Raw genomic sequence first — 24,907 nt, 5'->3', positions numbered from 1 at the left:
GAAAACATTCTAAATTTTTTCCCCAAATTCTGGAGAAGGTAAATTCACACCGCATCCCACCCCCCCCCTCGCCCTTGCCCAATTGACGCCACCACTCATGCAGCATGTCTGCAACTATAAGATCAATATTCTGATTTACTCTTGTGGATAATCTGTTTGTAGTTCTGTTGCTCCTAGGCTTGAAGTTCTGCAAGAAAAAAAATCTTAATTATTATGTAACCATTTATCTTAACTAGTTGGGATATGTTTTGCTGGTAATCTAAAATTATTTTTTGCTGGGTATGACTATTTCTCGTCCGATTCAGCTAATACGCTCAGCTACTATAGATCTATAGCCGTCCTGGCCGAGTTGGTTGGTGCGCTGGATTCGGGATCCTTTGTCTGAGAGGACGAGGGTTCGAATCCCAGTGTACCCAATTCTTCAGTTGGGACGGGGGTCAGTGGCGTGACTCTGTAAGCTTAGCCAGAGTCGACCCAGCTCTAAATGGGTACCTGGAGAAATCTGGGGAAGGTAAACAGGAAGGGTGTGCGAAAGCACAGGATGGCTGGCCCCCAACCCCCCATTGCACTTCCTGGCTGAAGGGCCATGAAACGGAGATCAGCACCGCCGGTAGGGACTGTAAAGTCTAATGCCGTATCCTTTACCTTACCTTTACTATAGACTCCGCTAAGCATAAGAAACAATTGGCAATGTGTTATTTTAGTCAGCTTCAAAATACATGCATCTAATTACTAAGCAAATTTATACCAAAGTTGCACTAAGAAACTAATGCGCATTTTTACAAAACCGAGTACTTATCCTTTACAACTATCTCATACTCTCTTACAAAAGTCTGCTCTCTTACTCTTCTGGTGCTCTTTTACAAGAGAGCGTGGCTTCACAGGGAAGGCCCTAATAATGGCTCCGAAAATATCAGCCCATAAGCGCTACAAGGCACCCAGCTAAATTCATAACAAGGATATTTTCTAAGCCAAATGAGAGCCATAACAGACCATGTCATAAGCGACTAACAGGCTGGTTTCTGAGCTGGACGGTTTGCCGCTGACCAGATCTTTGTAGTAAGGCAACTCACAGAAAGTACCTTGAATTTGGCGAAGAAATCCACCAGCTGTTCATGTATTTCAAACAGGCCTTTGATTTAGTAAGATGTGATGGACTACTAGCCCATCACGGTGCTCCTGAAAACGTATTGAACATAATCAAAAACATGCACAAAAACTACCGTAAATGCGTTCGAACCCCAAAAGGTCTAACAGAACAGTTGGGAACAACCTTGGGTGTTCTACAAGGTTGCATTCTTTCTCCACAACTTTTCAAGGCCTCTTGAAGCCTAGGGACAACAGCTATCCCGATGAAATGAAAGGAAAACTTGCCCTGGGAACTCCAAGATTCAGAGAATGCTCCCTACCCCCTTTAAAAATAACCACCTACCAATACAGTTAAAGGTCCGGCTCTTCAACTCACTAATCATCCCTGTTCCCATGTACACCTGAGAAACATGGACACTAAAAATCGAGGACGAATGCAGTATTTCAGCCTTCAAGACTAATTGTCTCCACTGTATAGCTGGTGTAACGTATCTAGCCAGAATCTTCAATAAAGACTTTCGAAGGCAACTAAAACGGGAAACTAAAATTCTCAACAAAGTGTGATTACAGCAATTCAGGTGGCTGGGTCACTTACACCGAATGGAAAAATCACGCCTGCCAAAATTTACCTTTGAAGGGAAGAGTCCACGGCAGCCACCCACCTGGAACACCTAGAAAGAGATGGCAAGACAACTTCGGAGGGGATCTCCTCCGCCTTCTCAAACAAGCTGATGACTGATCATGATATAAAAAACTGATCCATGAATGTGTGAAATAGATGGACCCATGAGGACATCCGAGGAATGAGGACATCCGGGATATAAGTAAGTAAGTAATGCTTTCTTGGTTGCAAGCGAAAACCGAACGATAAACCTGGCAATGAAACAATTCGAACTATTGATGGATTTTAGCTTATTCGTATCATATACTGAAAGCTCAGCCATTTGAGCTGCAAAATCTGTCTTAAAAAAACTCAGACTTAATATTTTCCTTTCTGATACATATGATATGTGTGATGAAAATAACAGCGTCATTTAAATCAGTTATAAGGTACAATAAACCCTTATGATTTCGATCACCCTACTATTCAACCAGTCTTAGAATATATAGCCTATACTTCTGACATATTTTTCTTGCTGATATTTGAATCCAAAATTTGAAATTTGTTTCCCTAAACGTTCAGGTCTTCTCAATCAAAAAAATAGAAAATTATCAAACTGTTTGATTTCCCTTTTCGAAGTCGATGGTAGTGTTTTTATCGATATTTTGTCGGATCTCCCGAATGTAGCTAAAGATATCTCTATCGCTATCTCTAAGATCGATTAGTATTTACTGCTAATATACTGGAAATGGACCAAGTTGGCTAGAATGCAAAATTACTCGCTTGCTAAAATTGCACATAGCACGAAAGACAAATCCAAAAAGATACAAAATAATCGGTATGTAAGTTAAAACGACATAAAAACCAAAAAAAACGACGAAAAAGCAGAATTGAAGTGCTGAAATCTTGTTGAATGAGTTAAAAAAGGGAATAAAAGACACGAATGGTTTGTAGGTCACTGTTAAAATGGACAATAAGTCTTATATGAGGAAGAGTCAAGGAATTATTTTTAAATTGAGGCGGAAGACGTCTACAAAAGTGAAAATTCTAAATTTTTCAGTCAGATGAGGATGCCTTATTTCGAGTGCAGTAAGGCAGAGATACAGCTTCTTTTTTATATTTTCAAATTTTAGCCATTGACAATGAAATAACCCTGGGTGCCACAGGGGTTAAGCACACTCGGGGCTTAATGTTACGAAACCACCACTTTATATCGTAAATCTATTTAGCACCGATTCCCTTCGAAAAAATGACTTCCACCGAATCTTATAATAAACGATTTTACCATAAATTTCTACTAACTATTCTCTTAAACGATATTCCGATATGACGTTGAACCTCAAAACTAAGTTAGCATGTCCAGCAATAGGAATTTTTTATTCCTTTCAAAGTATTTTTGATATGGTAGCTATGCCGACATTCTGCAAGGTTTTGTTTCATAGGCTTTCTAGAGTTATTTATTTTCGTTTCATATCTTCCAGGGTTCATGTGGAGGCGGAGCAGAGGGGGGAGGGATAGAGACTTGCCCCAGGCGTAGAAATTTTAGCGCAAAATTTCAAATAAATGATCTAACGGTCAAAAGGACCTTAGTAGTCAAGAAGCGTCGTTAATCTGATACAATACAATCATTTCACAATTTTGAAGTTTTATTTTTACCAAAATAAAGTGGAGGGCGCAGTTGACAATACGTATAAGTAAATTGTATATGAAATTTTACCTAATACAGAAAAGTTATTTCAAGATGGTATGAATGCTTATAATTTTTTTTAATGCTTGAAAATTTTGTTAAAATTTGACCTAAAATATTTTGGGAGACAGAGTGGGGGGAGGGCTCTAATGAAATTTGCCTTGGTTGGAAGAGAGGCAAGAAAACCCATAGGGTTGATGCGACAAAATCAAGTAAATGGTTTTTGTTTGTGCTGAACACCTTGACTAGTTAGACCACAGGGAAGAATTGTAACTAACAAGGCTTGTTTTAAGGTTCGATGCTACGTCCAACTTTACCCTCTTCAACCAGAAGTAATCTCAAAGTGCTACTGCTAGTTTTAAAGACTTAAGGATACTGGAGATTCTTAATTACGGTGTTTAATATGATCTTAATGTGACGTTTTTATTTATTGGCTGAACATGCTCTGTGTATTCTTAATTTTTTTTTGTTTATTTGATAGCTGATACCGATGGCAGAATCCCCATTAAGACAATTACTTAAACTCTGCCCATCGGAAGTCTGAATTAGCTCATACTTATTAATGCAAAGTTACCGAAATTTAGATTTTAGTTGTATAAAAATAGTAGAAAGAGAAAACCTCTACACAACTAATTCATGCTACATTTGTATTACATTTGGACTTGAGAATATACTGTTACAGTGGGCTTATCAAATCAAATATTCGACTCCTGTTTTGATGGTCAGCTGTTGTTGATTGTGCTTAGTTTTCGCCTTGACAAGGTGATAATTTGTTCTCTTCGTAACTTGTACCGAAAGCTTAAAGTAAGATTAAGATTAGTCTGCAAAGTATGCTTTTTGATTACGTCTCTCTTTTGTTCAAATACACTTAATGCACATCGGATATTGCTCATTACAGACAGGTAGATAAATTAAAGTGATAGACTTTTAGGAATGATGGTATTAAGTACTTGAGTAATTTTTAAAGTTGTTTTCAGAGTTATATAGTGATTTCTTTTGAGTAGACCGGAATGTAGACTAAAACCAAGATTTTATTCATCCTACAAGGCTTGCTTGTTTCTAGGCGTTTTTATCGAACCAAAAAAACAATATACAAACAGAAAAATATTAGCAATCATGGACTCTATATAAAAGTCTACGTCTGCTGCATATAACGAGTAATCCTACTTTGCTATATTATTAGTGTTTGAGTATTGTGCTTCGAATGCTCTAGCAATGAGGTATTGTTGAGCCACAATCATTCACTCAGCATAATAAGATTATAAAGAAAGGAAAAAAATTGCACATCCATTTTTTAACAGTGTTTATGAATAATTTTTATTTTGGGTGGTCGAAAATTTGAGAGAACGTTTTTGGTTAATTTCCATTATTAAGAATGCCATCTAATTTCAAGCTGTCATTATCTCCTGAAAATTTTCGTCTTTTTCAGCACTCTCATCACCTGATTGTCTTCTGTAGTGATTTTCTGCTGTGATTTTTTTGAACTTATAAGGTGAGAATGAATCTGTTTCCTATGTAACAGCCCTCTCTTTTGAATGCATACTTTTTTTTAGTTTCCATGATAGACGAGGCTCCAGGATGAAGTTATCTTGCATTGCCCAGCTCAGGCCATTTCAAATAGGCTAGGCCTAAAACATTAAACAGGAATGTAATTTTCTGTAGGGTCTGGGTCTACTGCCCTCCCCCCGACCCTATTTTGCTACTTCAGCTGAAGTTTAGTGCCTTCAAAAATCTTGTCAAAACTAGGCCTAATAGCCTACAGGCATGCATAGTATATACTAATTCATGCATCCACAGCAGCTAGTCAGTTTTCCTTAGTGCATATTTGTTTTTATAATACTATATGACCCTTTTTTCACTATCAATTGCTTCACTTAGGAGAAGTGGCTCTAACTTTGCCTCTTCCTCCAGGATTTTGACAAAATTATGCCACTGCTTTTAAGCAAATGTTCTAAAAGAATAAAAGAAGCTTTTCAAAAGATCTGATTCATAGCCAAATGAAATCAGTTAAAAATTTGGCTCTAAGAAGTACCCAAACAGGCTAAAAAAGTTATAGAATTAAACCTGAAGCCTAGATCCATTAGAGAGGTAATAAACAAACTAGGGACAGTAAATTTTTCATTGTTCCTATTATTGACTTACAAATAAAGTGAACATACCAGTTGATGCCTTTTTTTAAGCTCTATGAATATAATATTGGCTTCTGTTGTAAATTTTGTTTGTTTTAAAGGTTAGGTTGTTTGTTTTAAGTTTAAAATATTTACCCAATAATTAAAAATATTTGGTTATTTTCAAGAACTCAAAAAGGGCTTAAATTTGAATTTGTTATAGAAGCAATTATTATATTTGTAAAGAGTTTAAAAAAGGCACTGAGTGGTATTTTCACTTTATTTGTATGGGAATAATATGAACAATGAAAAATTTATCCTAGAGACATGTGATGTGATATATATCTATGCTTATAAATCAAAATATGCTGATGTTTTGCTATTCTACTTCCCATAAGGTCTTAAATGCTGCCCTTGAGATATAATTTTTAACTAAGGCTAAATCACCTGAACAAAACATATCTGTTGGATGAATTTTTTTTTAATTTCAATATTGTATAAACATCTTCCACTTATATGACTATGTCATAAAAATTGACTGTCCCTTGGTTTCCTTTACTGTCTGTCATGCTCAGTTTTTGTTTTTAAATTTTTATCTGGTAAACTTCCATCTCCCTTCCACAATCTGTTTCAGTTGATATCTGAAATTGTTAATTGGATAGAGAGTGAAAAAAAGAAGAATCAATTTAATAGAACAAAATCAAAGGAACAAAATACATAAAAAGGGATAGCCAATAAGCTCTAAAGAGCTTGTGTGGCTAAAATGATTTAATGTGGCTAAAATTTTCAAACAGGAATAGATGGATAAAAAACAAAGAAAATAGGAAAAAAAACAGATTAACAAAGACAACAATAAGAAAAAAAAAAATCAGACCTTGCTATGGCTGATCAGTCTCCTTGCTTTTCATATGTACTTCTAGCTGCTGATGTTTTTTGCATGGGTCATGTAACCTGTTATTTGCAATTAAATAAGTGCATCAACGGAAGGAGAATAATTACAAGGAAATCTTGTCTATATTGAACAAGATGTCCACAGAGTGGAAAAAAATTATAATAAAATCACATAAAAAAAACTATGTAATCATTGAAGAAATAAAAAGAAAAAGGAAGTGATGAAACCAAATCAAAAAACGGTCAAGCTAAAAATTTTTTTTGTTACAGAAATCTATTTACTTTATTTGGAAAAAAACTTGAATTTTGTAATCAAAATTTCCATAACTCTTCCTTTTGTATTGTGTATACATGATTTTGTTGTATCTATCATTTTGAGGCCATTACTTTATTTTGGCATGATCAGAACAACTACAGGACAATGATACAGAATTACGTAAAAAAAGAAACATATAAAACCATAAAAAACTAAAAAGAAAAAAGAAAACAATCAAACCAAATAAAAAAAACATCAAGCAGAAAATTATTTATGTGACAGGTATTTATATCCTTTTTTTAAATTGTATTTTACATGCATCATTTTTCTTTCTTTTTTACTTATTTATTTTGGCATAATACTGCCAAATTTCTCATTTTGAACCTGCTATTTTAATATAATAATAAAAAAAAAATGTTATTTGTATTTACAGTCCTCAATTCTTGTATTTATTAGGAAAATAAAAGTACAACAATATAAAGAATTGCTATTCAGTGACACAAAACACAGAAATAGAAAATATTAATGATTTATTGGGGCATTCTTATGGAGACAAATAAGTAAGAGGAGAGAGGGGTTTTATCATATCATCCCATGTGTAATTAAAAATAGCAAATCTTCTCTGTTTAGTCAGCAAATCCTTGTAACGCTTTTTTTTACCAATTAAGACAGGACCTTGTAAATGACTCCAAGAAGCAATCTTTAGAAAGCTACGTTCTAGGCTGTATGGATTAGGGCAATAACGTTTGTTATTTTGACTTAATTTAATTAATTTCTAAGTGTCTTTAAAAGCGTAATTTTGGCAATCCTTGTTTGGCTAAATTATTCCTGTATTTTGGGCAATCCTACTGTTGATTGATTTCTAATTTTGGGCAGCGTTTTTTTAATTCTTTGGATTTAGCCCATTAAAGGGTGGGGAGCTTTCAACAACTTAAATGAGAACTATAGCATCAGTCCCTACAATTTTCTGCAATTATATATTCATCTAGACTCCTTAAGCACCCTGCTTCACACTAAAATAACATGGTAAGTAATAAGATTGCTCTGAATTTGGTTTATTGTTCACATTGTGTTTATTTTCTATTTTAGGTTTTTAAATTCACTGAAGTAGCTGGTTCAAATAATTTAAATAAATATTTAGTTAAAGGTCAATAAATGAAAGATAAAAAAAGAAAGATAAATTAAATTAGATGAAGTTTAGATTTTTTGGTATATTCAGGTGAGGTGGTTGTATGTCCAGGGAGGGAGGGAGGAACCCTATGGTTAAAATCAAAACAAATTATATAATGGGGAGGCGTGTGGTTGTGTTGAAGAGTGAAGTGGGAGCTGTACTGTGTGTTAGTGAAGAATCTTTTATGTTTATGGGTCTCAACGTGAGTTTTGTCACAGAGCAGTGTACTTTAAGTTTAGTTATTTCCTTTTTTTAATTAAACCCTATTGAACCTTGACTGAGAAATCTCAAAGAAGGGTAATACAGTATTTAGAGGAGAAGGGCATACAGATTCATTCCTGGCATGTTCCAAGTCCTCAAGGAATTTTGTGCAACCAGTTGACCTATCTGAAAAGTTAAGCCATTCCAATAGAAAAGAAAACTAAATTACATACTTCAAAGAAGACTTCTGTAAATACCCCCATTGCTTATGGTCATTTTCCCCTTGTGTGAAGAAAATGTCCACTATTTTAGAACCCAAAGTGATTGAGTAGGTCAGAGGAAGGAGGGGTGCAGATAAAAGAAAAGAGGGAATCATATATGTAGGTCTATTCTTCATTAGTGGTTGTTACTATTGCTCAACTTTTGCAGCAATAGGATTTCCCTCTAAGCTAATATGTCTGCCTTTAAGGGTTTTTTCATAATAACAGAGTTTGGTGTCTTAATTCATTTTAGATCAGATTTTTGAAAATTTTTTCAAACTGGGTACTCTCCCTCCTTTATCCCCTGTAGTGTATGAATATGCCATTTGCAGCAAATACAATTTGCCTTGGCTATTCTACTTTTTTCTTGTATTTTCACTGTATTTGCCACCCTTACTACTAATGCTACCACAGTAACTGAATCCAATCACAAAATTTTCTGATTAAGCTGTTTCCTCATCTTCAGTTATTGCTAATTCAAGTACTTTGTTATTCTTAGCATTAACTTTTTAACCTAATCCTACACCTCTGACTAAAAATATCCAACAATTCTTTTTTTTACTATAATTTTCAATTTGTATTTTTAACTAATGGAGAGTTTTATCCTCCTATTTAACCAAGTATGTTTTCCCATACCTTTAAATTGAAAGGGAACTATGGGGCTCAGTATCTATCTGCTCTATTTTGATATGATGAATCTTAAATAAAAAATCAGAAAATTTAGGGCTAAAAATGTATTTACTAAGCTGCGAGATAATATTTTGGCTTTTTGTGGGTTAAAACTATTTGGCAACATGAAAATACCAAAAGTACTGCTTTTGTTGTAGCATGATTGGTTTTGTTACTTAAAAAGAGGATTAGAACATTAAGTTTCTGTTTTTAATAGCCCTTTTCTCAATATTTTACAATCCTTAGTTTGAAACTATCATCCCCTAAAAAAAGTACAAATACAATACTATCCTTTGAAAGTATGAAATTTTGTATGATTGTTGTATGGCTGAAACCTGTTACAAAGTTCTTAGACTTGGAATCCTTTTCTGGAAAAAAAAAAGATTTTTATGCAAGCTTTATGTGCTAACTGTTCTGGCTATATAACTAGAAACTTAATAGATTTGCATTTTTTAAAAATCTGCTTAATGAAGTAGATATTATGTATGAATATGTTATTTAAAGCTTGCCATTCATTATCAAGAATGGTTTCATAGAGCTACTGATTTTAGATTCCATTGATGCTGCTTTGCTATTGAAGGATTTTGCAACATATGAATCAAGATAGAATATTCTGCAGAAATATCATCTAAATATATTTGAATAATTTTTCATTTCTTCATTAGAGCTGGGTATTTTGTATTAACTTTTGTACTCTCAGTTTGTGTTTAGAGGCATTAAATTTTTATTGCTTGGGTTCTTGAGTTAATTTGAGGTTCCTTTGACAAATGTTTTCCAACATAGAGAAGTCTCAATTCAGTATGTTTGGAAATACCAATGATAGGAGAAAACTGTCAATGGTATGAATTAAAGACCATAAGTTAAAACATTCTTTTTTTAGATGGCTCCACCTGTCTATGCTGATCTTGGAAAATCTTCAAGGGATGTTTTTGGCAAAGGCTATCATTTTGGCCTTGTAAAGCTAGAATGCAAAACTAGAACTGCTTCTGGTATGGAATTTACAACTTCTGGCAGCAATAGTACAGATACTGGAAAAGTAGTTGGAGCACTGGAGACAAAGTACAAAGTCAAGGAGTATGGTATGTAGTCTGTATTGAATTATTGCAGGCTGAATTTAATTAAGTTTGACAGAGTTGTGAATAAGTTTTTGAAATTTGGATGGTATCTACATAGAGTAGTTGTTTAATTGGTTACAGACCACACTGTTGCTCCTGTAGAATGTCAGAAACAAATTTTAGTAGGTTGTCTTTTTTTTGCCATAGAGTTCATGTAATAACAATAAATACAACAATAACAATATAATAAATACAACAATAACAAATAACAATATATACAGTATAAATAGGTCTTTTTAGAGAAGTAAAACAAATAGCAAATATCATTTTCTTCTCACATCCCTTTTTTCTGATTGTATGCAGATACAAGTCTGATTGTTTGCATTTGTGTCTGTGATAATATTTTGTAAAAACTATGGCATTTTTATACTTCATGATAGCAATGACATGGCACTGTACATGTAAATTAAAGGTCAGGATAATGTTTATTTCAAAAGGTCTGAGAGCTAAATTGGCTAAGTAATCTAGAGCAATAATTCAATTAAGTTCAAATAAATACAGTGTAATATGTAAAAGAAATACAGACTAATGGTAAACATAAAGAATTACCAAAAAAATAATTGTAATAATTATTGAGGTATCCTACTTTCCAATTTTGAACAAAAAGGTGCAATGGTTTGAATTGAACTGGGTTCTGGATTTAAAATATTTGTTGTTCTAAAACTGAATACAAATAAAGTAAATGAAGTTTTCCAACATACTTTTGGGGGTGTGGGGTACACACTTTAAGAACATAATAGAGTTTTGTAAATTATAAGTTCTTACAAATTGGAAATGCAAAGTATTAGGTTCAGTTTCATTTATTTTCCTATTATATCTGCATAATATACTAATTATACCAATATCTGGCAGAGAGACAAGCTTGTTTTGCACAGATAAAACAACTAAAGTAATAAATAACAAAACCTACAGGTGATTAATCACAAAGTAAGGAGAAGTCATATTCTCAATTCAAGGGACTAGCTAACTAAATAAAAAACTTAAAATTTACAACCTGTGTTGCTATTTCTTTTTTTGTGCTGTCTGGAACTAAAAAGTATTTCCCTTGATAATCCTAATATCTCCTTAATTTAGTAGGAATGCAAAAAGTAAAGTATTGGGCATTGTTGCAGGGGTAAATTCGTTTTGGGGGTTACCAAGAATAAATATGGTTTAATTATAGAGGGCAGCTGCATAGATTGGCTTTAATTTAGTTATATTATTGTCTTTCTGAATTAATCTACTGTATTTTTATAGCAAGAAGTTATGAATGTACTTGCCCATGTCTTTGGGGTCTCCTCCACCTTTACCCAGTTAAATACCTTTCCACAAACAGAAAAAAAGAATTCGGAATGTACAGTCTTAAATTGTTACAATTTAGGAATTGTTTTTTTCTGACCCACATACAAACAACCAAAAAATGGCTTGTGAGGTCTCACTTTCATATGTGATTTCTAGCAGAATTTTGTGTTGTTTGATCCTTGGAAATGCCCCAGATAATTTTTTTTTCTTGAACAGACTAATTTTTTGGGTAAAATTCTGCCACTTTTGGAAATAATGTCTCATCTGGAGACTAAAGGTTTCTGGGTCTTAAGACACAAACTCCAGGATCTGGATTTCTGGTGTCTGTTCCTTATGGCACTTGAAATTTACCTCCTGATTCTTGAGGGTTAAAAGTTGATTATTAAAACGAGTCAACACAATTTTTCAAATTTATTCAGTAAAAAGTAACTTGTTAGTTCAGCAGGGAAGAAAATCCCGTAAACCTTTGTCACCAGTCTTATCTCAAGAATTCAAATGATTGAGAATGAAATAGTTGTTGCTGAGAATTTTATCAGCCTCTTTTGATAATGCTAGTCTTCTTGCAGTCTTAGTGATTCAAAACTATAATTATTTGTTGTTGTTTTTATTAATTATTTTTGTGTTCCAAGTATTTTTGATCACCTTTTAATTAAGAGCCAATAAAGGGTTCCAGTGCTAATATAAAATACTGAAAAAAAGGATTAACGTGATTTAGCTCCTGTCCAGCTTAGTAGCAGGACTGCTCCTGAAATTTTATAATATCCCAAGATAGCCTGTAAAATATCCAAAGGTTGAAAAACAATTAGAAGATATTGCATAACAATTAGGTATATATGCTCTTTGGTAAGGGTAATAAGGGCAATATTTCATTTAATTCCATTTTCAAGATCCAATGCTCAGGTCTGAACTTAAATAAATGTTCGCAAATAAACTTTAATGGGTGGCATCCCTGCTAAGTAGGCTTCTATGCTGTTAGACAGCTGACAGCCTTACTTCTTTTTTTTGCAGGTCTGACATTCACAGAAAAATGGAGCACTAACAATGTTATTGCAACTGAAATATCAATTCAAGACCAAATTGCTAAGGGTCTAAAGGTCTCTTTTGACAGCTCCTTCTCACCAGACACTAAGTAAGTTTTATTTATTTCATACCCTTGCTTTAGGCTTTTCTCTTTCAACAACCTACATCTAAGTATGCTACAATTTTTTAAGGTTTGGTAGGAAATTGGGTAGCTTTGCCAATATTAGGGTATGGTGTATAGTTTACTAAATGTTGTGTTTCCAAAGGTGCTGCAGAATACCAAAATGCTACTCATTGTGTTTTAATCGACATTTTCAAGGGGTTAAGGGTTTCTGGTTATGTTCTTGGTTCCCTAAAAATAACTGATAATTAATTTCATTTGATATTGTTAAGCTGCAGGGGAAATAGTGGAAACAGCTTCTTGCTTTTGAGTATGTATTCTTTATTCTTTGAGGATTTTATAGTGTCAAAAACAAATCTGGTAATATGTTGAAATAGGATGTGTAGAGGGTAAGTCTCCATGGCCTTCAAGATCATAGAATGAGCCCCGGGGAATTTGTGAGGATTCAAAACTAAAATTCTATATATTTATGTTTTCTGTCTTTTTTTAGTGTTTCTTTTTTCTCCCATAACTTCTTTCACTTCCTTCATCTTTAGTGCTTTGAAGCTAATATTAGTTATATGTTAGAATGGTAATCTAAATGTGCTAATTGTAATTGTGTTTTAAACAGATATTGACCTGCTATATTGACCTACTCCAACAAGATGTAACTCTTAGCTACTGATTTTTTTCATCATTTTGCCTTCCAATCTCAATCAGAAAATTAATCCCTTTATTTTTACTAATTAAAATCGAGGCCCTCCATACCAATTCAAATACTTTCTAGGCAGATTCCTTATTGTAATAAAGTAAAGCTGCTTGGTCTTGGGAAATCGACTCCAAACTATGATGATGCTGACAAATTAACTCTCTGAAAACGAGCATTGTGCAGAGACTCTCCATTCTAAAAAGACTAGCTGGAACAAATCGGGATGTCACCAAAGAATTACGATAGACTTCTGTAAACCAAACATAAAACCTAGATTAGTAAAGGATATCCACTTTCCTCTGTTGCTGTCAATCATCTTTGAACACCGTTCAAGCTGTGTTTAAGCTGTTAATTCTACTGTTTGGATAGCTATGGCCCTGAACAAATCATATATTTGACTAAATTTAGAATGATGTCTGGATTGAAACTTCTAAGAGAATTAGCTTCCTCATAGATTCTAATATGTGGCAGTAAGCTGCTAATGTGTAGATACATATGCAAAGAAGACAGTTTGCCCCAACGGACGTCGCATCCGGAAACTGTTTCTATCAGAGGCCCCCAACTGGATTCAACAAACTCCTGAAGCTCACCCCTTTGGTGAATCTCCTCCCCCTTTGGAAATGAGCCCACCTTATTGCCAAGCTAACATTATTCATATAAATAAAAACCTGGTACCAAATCCATCCGTTTAGAATATTCGTGCAGAATAAATACCTAAATGAGAGGGTAGTCTCAAAAGTTTAATACCTTACAAAGATGCGTGACATTTGAAATACATTTTTATAACTTCGAAGACCACACTGCCTTTCCATGACGAATGGAAAACAGTTCAAAATAGGTTGGAAACCTTTTTATTGACAGTGAATAGATATAACATTTTTTTATTGACAGCGAATAGATATAAATTTTTTTTATTGACAGTGAATAGATATGAAATTTTTTTATTGACAGTGAATAGATATATCCAGTTAAATAATTTTGTATCTATTGACTGTCAATAAAAAGGTTTCATCCCTATTTTGAACTGTTTTACTTTAAATACATTTTTATTTCTCTGCATAGTGCCCTTGTAAATATACACTTCAACAAACTGACCTTGATATTTCTTGACTACTAAGTCCGTGCGTCCATGTCATGCGAGTGTATATTTTTTACTCTTTATGTTGTATTTGTAATATTAGTGTTGCTGTCTCTATAAGTCTCTATCAGTTGTGCGTTTTTGTCTTTTTTTTTTGAATACTCCGTCATTTTTTTTTGTATATGACGTAGTTTTAATAGATGATAATAATGTCCTGGGCATATTGCATTTTAATTAAATATTGATGACAGCTCAGTATTGGTTTTATCTATTTCCACAATTCTCTAGCATCAACATTTCATATGATTATCACCCAGCAGGTGCGTTTACAAAATGGCTAAGAATTTGGCGAGACTCCATCAAAAGATGTGAAACCGCGTTGCCCAATTTTCGTTGACAAGTTCTGCCATTTTCAAATTAAGGCCAAAAATTTTTGAGACAACTCTCGTATAGATTTAAGGGTTTTTACAAGGAAGGAAAGTGGGTGAAGCTACATGCATCTTCTCCGAACCTCTGTTCTCCCCTCCCTCATGGATCATCAGTTATATCTGCTGAGCTGAATGTTATTCCCCATATCTTAAATGTGGTCTGTGGCTCCTATTTTGTCTAAAAATATCTTTTCTCTAACGAACTTCCTATCTGCAATGTCCCTGTTCCAAAAGATTATTCGAATTACTGATGACAATGATCTGAAATAATCAGAAGACAGCTCCTAAAACCACAGCCAAATGGTAATGTGATTTCCAACACATTCCAAGCCATAAAAGAATTAAATATACTGAGATGGCAGATTTAATAGCAGTCAATGTAGCCTTCATAACCCCAAGCACTTCTGTGAGTCACAATGCAAGGGATGTAATCAGATGAATACCAATAAATCAACACCGACAGATGCCATGAAGGTCCCTTCATGAAATGAGATCATATTATAACTCAGGTTAAAATCAGGAGTCCCTTTATTAGATAGAGAGTATTTAATTGGGGATGAACTCTTCTCTTCTTTGTCATTCATGCTTTTCAGTTGATGATACCACCCAACTTGATTATAATCCCCAGTTCAAGAAAACTGGAAGTCTCAAGCATATTTGCTTCGAAGCAAGCATCTGTAAAACCTTCAATGCAATTCTGAATTCTCGCCCTCCTCCCAGTGATGATACAATGATTTTTATAGTGATGATTACTGTACTGAAAAAGGGGACAAATTTGCTAGATTCCCCTTAATTGTTTACAGTGTTTTGCCAGCAGTCGGTAGACCTATAAATAGAATTCAGCATCACAGTCTAATCACCGAAGAGGTGAAAGAGCTCTCTTTTCGTGTTTCTACATCTCCCATCTCGACGAAAAAGAAGATTTATGATTCGTTGTTTTTTTTTTAGTTTTTCAATTTAATGTAGATGAAATCTTTTTTCCTCTAAAGCATTAAACTTTGTTTTTGTCATTTATTTTATGTCGTGCTTCCTTTTTAATTTTCTAAATAAGATATCTTGCAAAAATCGTTTTCTTTTATAGCAAGAAGTCTGGTATGGTAAAAGCAGATTTCCGTACTGATAACGTATCTGCTAACTGCGATGTTGACCTAGATTTGAATGGGCCAATTGTTCATGGAGCTGCCGTTTGTGGCCTTAATGGTAAGTTTTTTGGATCTTAAATTTTCCAGTTTTCTTTTTCCACACTTGTGTACCAATACGCTGAGTTCATCGTGAGTACAGTCCAGACGGTATAAATTACTAAGCAAAGAAGGTATACGTTGCCTTTGTAAAACTTTTAGTTGCAAACAGCCCTGCCCACAGGCTGCAAAGAATTGGCTGTTCAATCATAATAACATACCTACCAATTGTTCCGATTGGATTTGATTTTCCTCGCCAATCACAGTATAACTGTGCCTCGTGAGACCCCTGACTAATGGCTCTACGTGACTTAATACCCCCCTCCCCCATATTCACGCACTAATAAAAGAAAGCGGCTAGATTCCAGTAAGGAAATGCATCTTGCAGATTGTGATGGACCAGCGGCGAGTCATCTCAAAAGATGTATTCTAGTGCAGAAGCAGCACTGCTTCTGTCAATGACAGAAGATTCGGGAGAATTTGTGGCAGTCAAAGAGAATTACTTTGAAGGATATTACTACAAGAGCATTGTATTTGAACACGGCTATCTTTCTTCTTTTTTTTAAATGAAAAAATTACATGTTTTTCGAAGAACCTTATGTAAATTATATACCACCAAGTCAAGCTTGTTTGGGCTCAGCGAAAAAGCAAGAACAAAATGCCGTGACCCTGAAAAAAATGACAGAAAACGGCTTCTTTCAAGCTGTATCAAATAAATATTAGATATTTAAAGTTTGGGTGAAAATTAATTGAGAAAATAGTTTTGGAAATTTCAAGAGTTTTGCATTTGAAATTCTAACTTCTGCTTTTACACTTGTGAAAGCTTCATCATATATATATATGGTATGCATTGTGTATGGTAATCTTGGCGACATCGAATTAAGGTGGTTTGCATAGTCTTGCCGGAAGGGAAACGTTGCTTGTCATCTTTTCATGTTTTTACATAAGGGGAAAAGCGCACTCACTAAGCGTTTTGCAGAAATATTTTTTTGACGTTCCGTATTGGATTGTCGTTGAGTCAGAGGGAGTCTTTAAGCTTTTATATAAATTATGTTAAATACTCTTTGAACTAGAGATAATAGAAATGTTGTCCCAATCCTGACCAGTGTCCAAAACTTTCTGTAAGTACATTTAAATCAGAAGTTCTCACTTGCTAATTAACGGCCGAAAAAGTATTTGAATACGCCATATTGTTTTTCAAGCCAGTATTGTATTTTCTCTCAATTTCATACGTGTTTGCTGTATTGCGTTGCATTCATTGTGAATTTTTTTGCAATTGCTGTCTTTACATGTTTTAAAGAGAAAGAAGGATTTATTTACATAATTCATAATCAACAAAAATTATTGCTACCTGCCCTAAAAAGCAAACCCTGTCCATGGGGGAGGTAGAGAAAACAAAATCCTTAGAATAAAAAGAAACCTTGGCCACCTACACCTATAATATCATCACACTAAACAAAAAATATAAAAAAAGACGAAACATCATTACTTTTCCTCCGGGTATATCACAACATCATTACTTTTCCTCCGGGTATATCGTAACATCATTACTTTTCCTCCGGGTATATCATAACGTCATAACCCCCACAATAAATAAAAACTGATATTCTACAAAATTAGTTCCTTAATGGTTTTTATAAATATATTGGGGCCTCCAAAAAATCTTAGCATAACTAGTTAAACTGTTCTATTTCCATGTTTTTCTATAAAAACAGAAAAACATGACTGGGAATCAATACCTCTAGTTACATAGAAATCAACACTACCCTTATATCGTGAGAATAAATAATAGTCCTAATGCGTAATAAATTACAAAAACAACGAGGCTGAATATCCTGCTGCAATCCAAAAATAAACCGCAATACATTGAATTCACGAAGGCCTGCAGTAGGCAAAATTTTCAAAGTTGGATGAAATTTCCCGAAAAGGCTGACAAGGAGAAATACCTGTTAAACCCTTAATGCATGATTTTGTAGAATTCTTTTTGGTTTGAGGATAAATGGAAAAGTAGAGAGTCAAATGCTTGACCAATAAAGTTTATAAGAGAAAAGTAAAGATGACGGAAGACAGATTTAGGGAAAAGATGCTGCAGTTTTTTCATTATACCTTGATTTCTGGCCAGAATTTTACTAGTTTATGTTTCATGTTTCTTAAAAGATAAGGTTTCATCAGTTACAATCCAAAGGGATCTCAAAGACACAGCACGTTTTATGACTCCATTAGACATATTTGATTCCTTGATCTATGAGTACAAGTCCGGCGGTCGTGAGAAAATAATATAATAGAATAATAATATGATATAATAAAATAATATAATAATATAATATAATGATATAATTTGATAATAATATAATAAAAAAATAGACTTACCTATGTTAATCCTTAGTTTATTTACCTCAGCCATTTTACAACTCAATCAACTTATTTATTCATGGACTTCTCCAACAGTTCCGCTGTCTTAGCTGTGCTAATGGCTTTTGTGTCATCAGCAAAAAGCGGAACTGTTTTATTAGTCGGATTACCATTAGTATCAAAAATTATTTAGGTAATTTGGTAAATCATTATTAAATGTCAAGAATAATATATGACCAATAACTGATCCTTGCGGAGCACCTATTTTAACGCGGCTTTTTCCTGAAGAGGAATAATTGAGATGAACATACTGCTAACGGTTATTTAAAATATTTGTTAAAACAATTTGACGATTTTCCCCTCAGACTATACACCTTCCACTTTAAGTAGAAGTTCATGAGCCACAGTGTCGAAAGCTTTCATCAGATCTAAAAATGCAGCACCTATTTTAAAACCTAGATTTAATGCATTATGAATAATAGTTGTAAAATGAATCATCGCCTGTTCCATTTTACTTTTTCTACGGAACCCAAAATGTGTCCCTACCCATTAACTTATGATCTTCCGAAAAACTAATCATTCTAGCACTAAAACACTTGTCTAAAACACGTGAAATAATGGGTAAGACGGATATCGAAGTACAGTTTCCTGGGTCACTTTGACTACCACCCTTATGAATTGGGGTTGCATGATTGATAACAACATAATGAAAATGTCTGGATTTACTGAGTGTACCTCTTTAGTAACGGGAAAAGTACTTAAGTATCTTTTTTAGTCTCCTGAAAAATGGTCTTTCACACGAGGTTTTGCATGTAACTACCATTATAATATCTTCTGAAAAAAAGAAAATGCGAGGGGATGATAGTTAATCTTTTTTTTATACTGATTTTCTTGATAGGATGGCTCGCCGGCTACCAAATGACGTTTAATACCGCGCAATCAAAGTTGACCAGAAGCAATTTTGCCATTGGGTTCCAAGGCCCAGACTATACTGTTCACACAAATGTGTATGTAGATCTTTTTATTCTTTTTTTCCTAGATTAACGAGTACCTCAAGTTATTTTTTTTGCAATGGTCTTTGACTGTTTTGTCGTAGATTCAGTTTATCTAAATTTTTTATTTGATTACTATCTGTGAAAAACAATCTGTTTTTCATTTAATGAATTCACTGTTTAACAGCAATTTTCTTCCTGTGACACCTATTTCCGGTTTGCTTCATTGTCTATTTTTTCTCTGCCATCTCCTTTTTCTATAGCTTATGTAGTATTTTTCTTCCTTGACCTAAATATAAAAACAGATTCTATTATTTTATATAATAGAATGTCTAGGTAATGCAAGAGCAGTGTTTGAAACCCTGGATATGTTCAAAAATAAGGAAATTATTATATCTTATGCTACTACGATTGTCGAGACGTGGTGAAAACTAACAGTGTAGAATAGCTTTCAGACAATCTGTAGAGAAGTGCCACTAAATGGTAAGAGCATTCAATCGGGGTAAGGCATGCTCAAATTAATCTGTAGTGGTGGTCATACTATCGTTGTGGTAAACCAGAGGACACTTACGGAAAATTCTGACGCACTAGTCATGCTCAGTTATGCCGATACTAGATATTACCAACCAGCATATACACTAGTGTTTTAGTTAGTAAAAACAATCATGGAAAAGAGGTTAGTATTGATGCAATTATGATACAATATTTGAGGTTCAAATGGCACCAATTGTAAAATGCAATGGTTTCACATAGAACAGTCTATATGAAGATAATAACTGGAAGAAAATAATGTCAGATTCGTTTCCTCTCTTCTACGGCTATTGTTCACCAATATTAGTATTCCAGTTTATAATATTAATTTCCCACATACATGTTCTGTGGCTGTCCATACAGAGGGCATAACCCAAATATCTGTACCGTCAAGCCCTGATGGTGTCACTCACTAAATGTTGTTGCGTCATTCCACAAATGGATTGTTTTGTCGTCTTCTGTAACTGTTGAATGTTCAATATTTCCCCGAGTCATGATTTTTGTCTTGTTTTTGATTCAGGTGCAATGTTTTTGCGGTGTATAGTAGCTTTAGCGTACCATTAGTATGTATGCGTACTACCGCAATGTTTTGCGGTGTATAGTAGCATACGTAGCTTCAGGCTCAAAGAAAGTTTATAAGATATCCAGACTTGACGTTGTCGGTTGACATTTACTTGTCCTATTATAACGAGCGTTTATTTTCCTCTGGAGCCGGTGTTCTCGATTATATATTCCAGGCTTTTGAATTTGTTGCAATACTATATTCACTCCAGCTCAGGTTATCTCATTTAGTTATTCTTGAAGTCATGTTTCGCATGACTCAAACACTGGTGTGCCGTCGGCAAAATCCAGTTGTTGTCCTGAACTTCGGGGCTTGGCTGATGCCTCCTGTATTTGTGTTCCTCTGAATATAATCAATCATTATTACAAAAAGTAATGGTGATAGAACACATCCTTGTATTAATCCTGATAGGATCCAAAGGAAACAAGTTTGGCCCTTTGGCGTTTTGAAGCAGCATTAATACCGTTATACTCGCCGATAATATCAGCATCTGTTATCTCAGAGGTTCAATAATGGGTGAGGATCTTCCATTTACTTTCATTGTCTGCGAATTCGAAAGCCTTCTCAAAGTCCGAGATGATCCTATGAATTTTTCTAGATGATAGATAGGGATAGATCCTATCACTCTCTGTTTTCTTCAATTAGAAGTCTCAGCGTGAATTTGAGATATGCTCATGAGTGGTTTGAGTGGAAGCCACAATGTTGTATTTATATCCTCTGTCCGATATAGCATCTTTCCAGATGTTGACAGTAGACTTGTACCCCGCCTGTTACTCTGCTCAATTTCGTCTCCTTTTTTGAATATCTCAAGGAATGTGTCCTGTCTCCAGGCCGACAGGTCGATTGTCTCGGAGATATGCGGCCCAGTTCCGAGAATTTCAATTTTTCGATTTATTTGCTGCTCTTTGGGCATCCCTGGCAGAAGTTGAATCGGTGGTATTGCTTCAGGGAAGACCTCTGGAATGTCCGGGGCTCTTTTAGCGGCAGTCTATTAGGTAAATTTTCGAAATGATTTACCCATAGACACAATTTCGATATGATAAGGCTATGATCTGAGTAATCAGTTCCTCTTGTCATGAACATCATATGGGCTAGATTGCCATACCAAGAAATGGTTTATCTGATTTCTGTTCTCTCAATCTGGTGATTTCCATGCGTATTTGTGCACATCTCTGTGAGGAAACCGAGATCCACCAATTACAAGGTCGTTCATAAGGGTATACTCAATCATAGTGTTGTAAAATGACAGTGAAAGAAAAACATGGTAAGGAAAATTTGTATCTTAGAGTTGCCCTGTGGGTGCAAGACCAGTTGAGCATTTTTTTTTTTTTTTTAGTTTTTCATTTTTTCAGCTTTGAATGAAAATTTTCAATGATTTTATTTTCCTGGGCCTAAAAAAGGCAATACACTCCTTTAGAATTACATCAATTTAATAAACAGTGTAGTTTATCCCTTGGGTATTATTGTGCCTAGGGTAATACCTCAGTGCTTTGACAGTGTCTAATTTAGTAAGAATTGTTTTTTTAACGGGTTTCCTCCTCAATAGCCCCTAATCTAGACCTTTACTCAAATTTTTGCCTATAGACTTTATATGGCATAGCTGTAAAGGGAAATAAAATTCTTGCTTACAGCCTTAACTTCATAAAAATAAGGCTGTAGATTATCTTTAACTACCCACATAATTTCAGGTAATATATCAACGTTTTAAAATTAGAATTACCTGTACTTTAATACATTTTATCGTTCTGATACACTTGGTTCAACGAAAGAGTATAGTTGCCACCAGCTGAAAAAAAACCCTCAGTAAATTCTTAAAAAAAACCCCTAATCAACCAAAAAAATCACTAAAATTATAATTAGCTGCTTCAACAGAAAATGTGGTTTTGAATTTTAAAATAGCCGGTTTTAGAAACTTTCTAGACTTTTAACATTGTTTTATCAGTAGGATTTACTTGTTTGTTAATTATGTTCAACACAGGGCACCAATGGGAAGGTGGTGCAATTATCCTCTTAGATTTTGCCTTTATTTTGGTTTATTTTTATTTATTCTAACAAAAAATCCCCCCCTACAATTAGCAAAATATATTTTTTTGTACTTTTATTAAAAAAAAATCGAAAAAACTCCTCGCCCCCCGCCCACATTTTCGTGAATTGGCAGCCTTGGCTAACTGGTGGCTAGGGTTCATTCGGCTACCCCTGTGTGGGCAACATCAATCAATCAATTTATTAATACTAAAAAAACAACTATAAACCGTAAAGTATTACGAAACCCAGGAAGCTTAGGTTGTAACATCCACACAGGATTTGTTGGAATCAGATAATAATTTGATTCCAACGTGAAACTTGAAATTTTCGGATCGCAATCCGCCAGTGATGCCTTTTAATTCTCCCAATATTTTCTAGGTGTGCTTGAATCTCTTGTTGACACAGCATGACGAGGAAAATGATAATCTTGGCATTTATGCTTTTTTTTTATAATTTTGTCAAAATTGAGGTACTCATCGTTCGTAATTCAGCCATTTTGTTCTAGGAATGATGGTCAAGAGTTTGGCGCATCCGTCCATCATCGTATTAGCCCAGTTCTTGAGACTGCTGTACAGCTAGCATGGACCTCAGGCTCAAACGCTAGTCGCATTGGTATTGGAGCTAAATATGCTCTTGATCGTGACAGTTCTATTCGTGCCAAAGTTAACAACCAGAGTCAAGTTGGACTTGGTTATGAGCATAGACTCAAAGACGGTACAAATCTTTTTTTTATTCTAAAAAAAAAAAGAAAGGGGCCTAAAATCTGTTTCAATCAAACTTTAACGCGTTTCAAAAGTTTGTCTTTTAGGTAGCGGTGTAGTTTCGTCATAATTCTGGGGGGGGGGGGGTTGCAAATGGGAGCCAATTTTCCAAATCAAGTGAAAAGAAAAAATGACTCATGTAATTTCATAAAGGGAAAGGTATACTAAAGAAAACTGATCTAATTCTATGAATGCTTGAATTATTTAGTTTTATTTTAGTTTTGACAAGCTTTTTGAAGACACCAAAATTCAGCTGGGGGGGGGGGCAAACTGGGGTCTAGGGGAAGTGCGTTTCATCGATGGTTATATCTAACCTACTAAGTGCGTATCATTACAAAGACTACAGTCCTTATAGTACAAGAATGTTTTTCTTAAATTGGATGGCGTGAGAGGGATTAGGGACTAGAGGGAGTGAGAGGGATGGAGTGAGCGATCCCGTTTGATTTTTTTTTGTCTAATTTGACGTGCAACCTTAACAGGTATGTTTCGATAAGTCACCGAATTCCTACCTATTTTCCTGTCTTAAGTAATATTCACAATTACTTTTAACTAATTTTTGCTTAACTGCCAGATCTTGTCTTTTTAGTAAAATCAGTCAGTAACAGTGGCCCTGCTTGAAAGATGGGTGACTACAACCTTCTTCCAATATTCAACAAAATCCATTTTACAAACTTTTTATAAAATCTTGATGAAGAGTCTAATACAAACAAAACCTCTTGTTAAAAATTTCATTCAGGATATAACTTTGGTTATATAACAATATCATCAATGCATTGCACGATTTGACGGACGTCGCTAACTGCTCGCAATTACGTATCTCCATAACTTTCAATAAAAATCAAACCTCTGTAAAATCTGTGGTACCAGCTATCACTTTTCATTGCTTTCTTGTATAAACTTCGTGATGAACGTAGTCTCCCCTGTTAACGCCGATATTACTTTCTCCTTTAATTAAAATGGTGATAAGGGATCTCAGCCATGACAATGATCAATGACATGGCATGACAGTAACCCCTTCCCCCTCATCGATCATCTTGTGGGAGCGAAAAATTCGAAACGATCTAAATTATTTTTAGCATCTGATTTATTGCTGTATCATCGAATTTACTTTATGAGGAACACGACGATACACGACGACGAATAAAAACCTATATGTGCTGCTCAATTATCAACAAGTTGGGATCCAAAAGATACAAGAATAATTAAAAAAGATTTTTATAAGAAGAATATGCATTTGTAGAGATAGAAGGGTAGAGAAAATATGCATTTACCATCACTTCTAAGAGCATACATTTCACCATGAAAATATTTCCACCTACTTCCTATTGAGAAGGTGTATGTCAGGTTTTATAAAAGTTCATTCTTGTTTTCTTTTCATAGGTGTCAAGTTAACCCTTTCGACTTTGATTGATGGTAAAAACTTCGGGAGTGGGGCACACAAGCTTGGTCTCGCCCTTGAATTTGAGGCTTAAATCAATGGAGATTATTTAGTGAAGTTCCTGTATCTCATATGCTTTTAATTGAAGGTCAACAGTGGAAAGTGAGCTTTTCCCGGTTTTAAATAATGATCTTGTTTATAATCAATAAAACTTTGATTCCATTTACTACTTTATTTTTAGCTAATTGCATAGACATATTTGGTCTATCTTCTGGGCAGTTGAGAAAATATATATATATATATATATATATATATATATATATATATATATATATATATATACGTTTTCTTATTATTAATATGTTCATAATCAGCAAAACTTTGATTCCATTTACTACTTTATTTTTAGCTAATTGCATAGACATATTTGGTCTATCTTCTGGGCAGTTGAGAAAATGTATATG

General features: G+C 34.3%; 1 protein-coding gene across 1 annotated transcript; it reads left to right on the top strand.

The window, feature by feature from the left end:
• Nucleotides 1–4,759: 4,759 nt before the first annotated feature.
• Nucleotides 4,760–24,669, top strand: LOC136031808 (voltage-dependent anion-selective channel protein 2-like). The gene is made up of 7 exons (XM_065711616.1): nucleotides 4,760–4,869; nucleotides 9,814–10,012; nucleotides 12,338–12,458; nucleotides 15,746–15,864; nucleotides 19,093–19,201; nucleotides 22,810–23,018; nucleotides 24,446–24,669. Exons 2-7 carry the CDS (start codon nucleotides 9,814–9,816, stop codon nucleotides 24,535–24,537), a joined length of 849 nt encoding a protein of 282 aa, XP_065567688.1. The 5' UTR covers nucleotides 4,760–4,869; the 3' UTR covers nucleotides 24,538–24,669.
• Nucleotides 24,670–24,907: the final 238 nt, after the last annotated feature.

The sequence above is a fragment of the Artemia franciscana genome, chromosome 10, assembly GCF_032884065.1.
Source record: "Artemia franciscana chromosome 10, ASM3288406v1, whole genome shotgun sequence".
NCBI classification, from domain to species: domain Eukaryota; kingdom Metazoa; phylum Arthropoda; class Branchiopoda; order Anostraca; family Artemiidae; genus Artemia; species Artemia franciscana.
This window is presented reverse-complemented; position numbering and strand designations above follow the sequence as displayed.

What these genes read in the sequence shown, in the direction of transcription:
- LOC136031808 (XM_065711616.1), top strand. Translation starts at nt 9,814, where the DNA reads ATGGCTCCACCTGTCTATGCTGATCTTGGAAAATCTTCAAGGGATGTT. An exon ending in TCCTTCTCACCAGACACTAA is followed by an intron (nt 12,459 to 15,745) that starts GTAAGTTTTATT and finishes TTTCTTTTATAG; the next exon opens with CAAGAAGTCTGGTATGGTAA. An exon ending in TATACTGTTCACACAAATGT is followed by an intron (nt 19,202 to 22,809) that starts GTATGTAGATCT and finishes ATTTTGTTCTAG; the next exon opens with GAATGATGGTCAAGAGTTTG.